This window comes from Poecilia latipinna, unplaced genomic scaffold (assembly GCF_001443285.1).
Source record: "Poecilia latipinna isolate Pla-1442-1.1 unplaced genomic scaffold, P_latipinna-1.0 Scaffold3086, whole genome shotgun sequence".
NCBI lineage: Eukaryota > Metazoa > Chordata > Actinopteri > Cyprinodontiformes > Poeciliidae > Poecilia > Poecilia latipinna.
In genome coordinates, this window is record NW_015115702.1 from 56,143 (window position 1) to 60,624 (window position 4,482).

The 4,482-nt window shown below is 36.7% G+C and overlaps 1 protein-coding gene across 2 annotated transcripts in view; it reads right to left on the reverse strand.

Annotated features, from left to right (window-relative positions):
- The window catches only part of cunh2orf76 (chromosome unknown C2orf76 homolog), a 9,543-nt gene extending 5,138 nt beyond the window's left edge, over positions 1–4,405 (reverse strand). Inside the window, exons 1-3 of one of the 2 annotated variants that reach the window (XM_015022727.1) lie at positions 4,080–4,404; positions 2,402–2,452; positions 270–307 (exon numbers count right to left, since the gene is read on the reverse strand). In XM_015022727.1, coding sequence (XP_014878213.1) covers positions 270–307; positions 2,402–2,452; positions 4,080–4,242 — 252 coding nt within the window. In that variant the 5' untranslated portion in view covers positions 4,243–4,404. Of the gene's footprint in view, positions 1–269; positions 308–2,401; positions 2,453–4,079 lie in introns of both variants that reach the window. The other variant, XM_015022728.1, reaches the window with a different exon arrangement.
- Positions 4,406–4,482: the final 77 nt, after the last annotated feature.

The following is a 4,482-nucleotide window of genomic DNA, read 5'->3' on the forward strand; positions in this document are numbered from 1 at the left end:
TAAAGTATTTTTGACTGCAGTGCAAAAATGGAAAACTTAGCTTGTCTTCTTCATAAAGAGACCAAGCTTTTGCATGTACTCCAAATTGCTCAAGAACATCAGCTGATTTAATTTGGGTGTGCCTTTTCAGCATTTTTGGTGATTCTGGGGACGAGGGTTAAGGGCAACATAATTCAACACTATCTACAAATTTTAATCTGAGAAGTCGTTTTTATTTAGAAACAAACCCTATTGATGCTGCATTGTGCGACTTTCCATCAGACAAATACCTTTGAACCGTGAGCTTGATGAATAATCTTCATAGTGTCTGAAAATACAAAATAACAGAATTAGAGAATATGTTGAGTTTTAACAGCATACTAAACAAAATCATGCTGATAAATTAACTCAAAGCCATTCATTCTTCTTTCTCGCTCTCCATGTTGGCTTTACGCTCATGTTGCCATAGCAATTGAAACAACGCAACTTTATGCATCAGGATTCAGCACCAAAAACACTCAAACATCACATAGAACAGAGCATTCAGTTACAGTTTTGGGTTTTTAGGCTTGATGTGTATTTTGCGATTATTAATAAGTGATTGCTTTGGTTGATTATCCACCGCTTCTATTATTAGCCAATCTAGTTGATTAGCTAATTTAAACGCCTGCTTTACTGATGATCTGTCAGTTTGTGTGAGTCGCCTTTTTGATTTTTAAGCTGAACTAAAACACACCTTATTCTACAGCATCGTATCTGAAAGTTAAGTTTCCTCTCCCTCGCCATTTTTTTTCCTAAAACTTTTTTTCTGACTTTATCATCTAGTCATAATTTAGTCAATTCATAGCAAACTACTGCATCCCTTTTTCTTTCATAGGGACCTTACATTTAAGTCTAGCAAGGAAATGGGCGCGGAAACTTGTGTGGGTGACATCATGCTGCAGGGGGTCTATAGTTTAAAATAACACTGGAGTTCATTTAAGAATACTGAGATATATATCATGTATCATGATATAGCAAAAAATATATCGGGATATTAGATTTTTCTCACATCCCCCAGCCCTATTGTCAAACTTTTTTTTAACTTTATTTCAAATAAATAACATTAACATACATAGAGAATCTTCAACACATAGATAAATTTCACAGTATTTATATATATATATTTAAATATATATATATTATATATATATAAAAAAATAAGGAATAATCACAGACTTTGACAGTGTTGTTGGTTTTGCATTCTTCAGAGTAGAATGAATATATTTATATTTTTGGAGCCTTTCTTTGCACATCCTCCAAATCTACAAATTATGGTCCCATGTTTCGTAAGCGAGCAGAGACTAAGTGTGAGCGTTTACGTGAATGTTTTGAATACAAGCGTTAAAAGTTTTGAGAAGAAAGACATGAAATCCTGTTTTCAGACTGAAAATGTGTGCTCTCGGACTATGGCAGAAAAATTTCACCCATATTTTATCTGCCTCACCTCTCCCCCGCCGTTCGCTCTGAACCAGCCACCAGGCAGCAGCTCTGGGAGGAGAAAGACTGTCGTACTCTGTGTATCACGCCAGACATTTTAACCTGTCTGTCACTAGAGGACCCAAATTTGGGTCCTCTAGTGACAGGGGTGTCAAACTCCAGTCCTCAAGGGCCTCTGTCCTGCAACTTTTAGATGTGCCTCTGCTGCACCACACCTGAAAAGAATAATTAGGTCATTAGCAAGGCTCAGGAGAACCGATCTACACAGGGAGGAGGTAATTAAGCCATTTCATTCCACTGTTTTTTACCTGTGGCACATCTAAACACTGCAGGACAGCGGCCCTTGAGGACTGGAGTTTGACACCCCTGTCATTGTGAATGACAACCTGAGACCAACAGGTTAAAGACGCTTACTGGTCTCCAGAAAAACTATAAAAACGCGGACATTATCATCAATAAACAAAATCCCCCCCCGAACCAAATTTGAAAATTGGACATTATGCTGCTACATTTAGTATTCATCAACACCTGGTAGGTGGAAGTGAGAGCATTGCGCAACATAGAAAAATCATGCGCTAAATAATAAAACATCATTTAAGAAGCTTCGAGGCAGATAATTGTCCTCGAGGAATTTTAATAATCAAGGTACTGGAATCATGCAAGGGATTTTTACGGCCTTAAAAAGTAACAGTAGAACTGGATCCGAGTTAGAATCCAAAAAAACAAAAATTTATGAGCTTCATCTTAACCTGTTGTTACTTCCTTTCTAAAAGTTCCCACATATCACCAACAGGGAGATTTAAAAATAAAAATAATGTTGCTTTCAAGCACTTAAGGCTATGGGTGCTTTAACAGATGTCAGCTCTGCTGAACTGAAGAAATACAGAACACCACTGACAATCAATCACACTTTGTTTCAGTAAAAATAATAAAACAAACATACCGTATCCATACTTTCTGAAAGGAGGAGGAAGACCTTCCCTTGCGGCAATATCTGGAAGAAATGTATGTCTCAACTTAAAGCTTTTTATTTAAGGTTGGTAATAAAAACATACCTGGATGCTCCCATCTATTAAAAATAAACCATGGGAGTAGTAGAGCGCACAAATAGAAGATGTTGAAAGGCTAAAATAATTAAGCAGTTCTTATATTCAAATTTGACACAAAACAAAACACAAAAAATAGTCACGATATATTTTTCTTACAAGTTTTTTTTAAGTCTTTCTGGGAAATATGTATACAAGGCACATTTATATGGAGTTACATTCGGTTTACAATTATTCATTCAACAAAACCTAATCTCAATTTAGAAAAATAAAACTGTGATCAAAACTTTTGGAACTGTAATGTGTTTTTTTAAATGACAAAAAAATGTTTAAATAACTTTTTTAAAATTAAAATCACTCATTTTTGTCTCATGAAGTGAAAATGCTATTTGCAAAACAAACTTATTTGCGCATGTCAGAAATCTTTGGTTGCGATTTCCTTATTTTTTGCTTGCGAATCTCGCATGAACATCCTGGGCGGGGCTTAAAGACGAGCGATGCAAGACGTGACCCTATTGGTCAGCGCTGACTAACTACTTTGGCTGAATCATGTTAACCTGCCACGTTATGCCTTGGAAATCAAAACTAGCAAAACTGGCTACATTGCTTTCATAGACTTAAACTTTTTTTGTCAAAGGCAGCAAATATCTCAGTTATATTTAGCTCTCTAGCTCTTACATTAATGAGAAGAGTCTGAAACAGGAGGGAGTAAGCACTAGCTGACAGCTCGGTGTGGGAGCAGAAAGAAAAACACAAAGGTTAGTATGTCTTTATTTCTTACCATCTTCAACATAGAGCCTTTAAATCCACAAAATAAAATCTGGATATTTTTCTATGAAAACCTTTGCACTTTGAGCATTAACTTTAAGTTATGATACTTCCCAGACATTCATTATTTCTATCTACTTGTTGGTTCTCAGCCATCCAGGACATGGAAAAACCAAAAAAGGTTTAAAAATAAAGCAACTTAACTAGTTATAATTTAAATAACACATAGCTTGTATTGAGATGCATTACAATAAATCAATATTTATGATGAATTTTATTAATTAGAGTCACTCATTAAAACTTTTTATTTAGAGCCTTACATTTTGTAAAGGCGTAGCAGAGATCAGATCAGTGACTCTGAACCAAACTGATATTTGATCAACATTTAAACCTTAGTTTGACTTCTATGGGTCTCAACAGTTTGTTTACTAAGAAAAACACACGTTTGTTGAACATTACCACTTACTAGTCATGTTTGGTCCTTCAGGTTGAACACATTAAAAACTTTTTAAACCAAATTTGACGTTATATTTCACTGTAACTTGGCGACCCCACCCCCCAACAATGAGATGGGATTTCCTCCCTTAAACTGATGCGCTGAAATGTGTAAACCAAGCAGCTTCATCTACAAATGATTTCTGCTTCTGAGAATAGAGAAATTATTTCGAAGCTGATTTTAAAAACAACCAAAAACATGCTGAGTATCTGTTTCATTTCAACCCGAAATAGGTTTTAAAGTTTGAGCTGAGCCAGAAATGGGATATTCCGACGGGTCAAGGTGTCTCTCCTTCAGGTCCCCCGACTCACCGTCTCTCACGCAGCGCATGAAGTCCTGCACGGTCTGGTTAAGGCTGACCTGCTGGAACACCACAGGCTTGAAGTTTCTTTGTTCAAACGACCTGATGAGGCGAACTGTGACCACAGCTGGAACGTCCAAGTCCTCCGGATAAGATAATCTTTCACCGGCCATCCGCCCAGAAGAGCACACAAAAAAGTGTTTAAAAGTATAAAAACAAGCCTCTGCTCATGTGGAAAACAGAAACTAGAAGTTTAAGACCAGACGAATCGATCCATGAGCTCTTCTTCTTCTTCTTCTTCTTCTTCTTTTTGGTTTTTATTGGCGGTTGGCAACAAACTTACAGTAGCATTACCGCCACTTACCGGTATGGAGTGTGGTTCGAGATGGTCTATATCAGGGGTCCCCAAACTA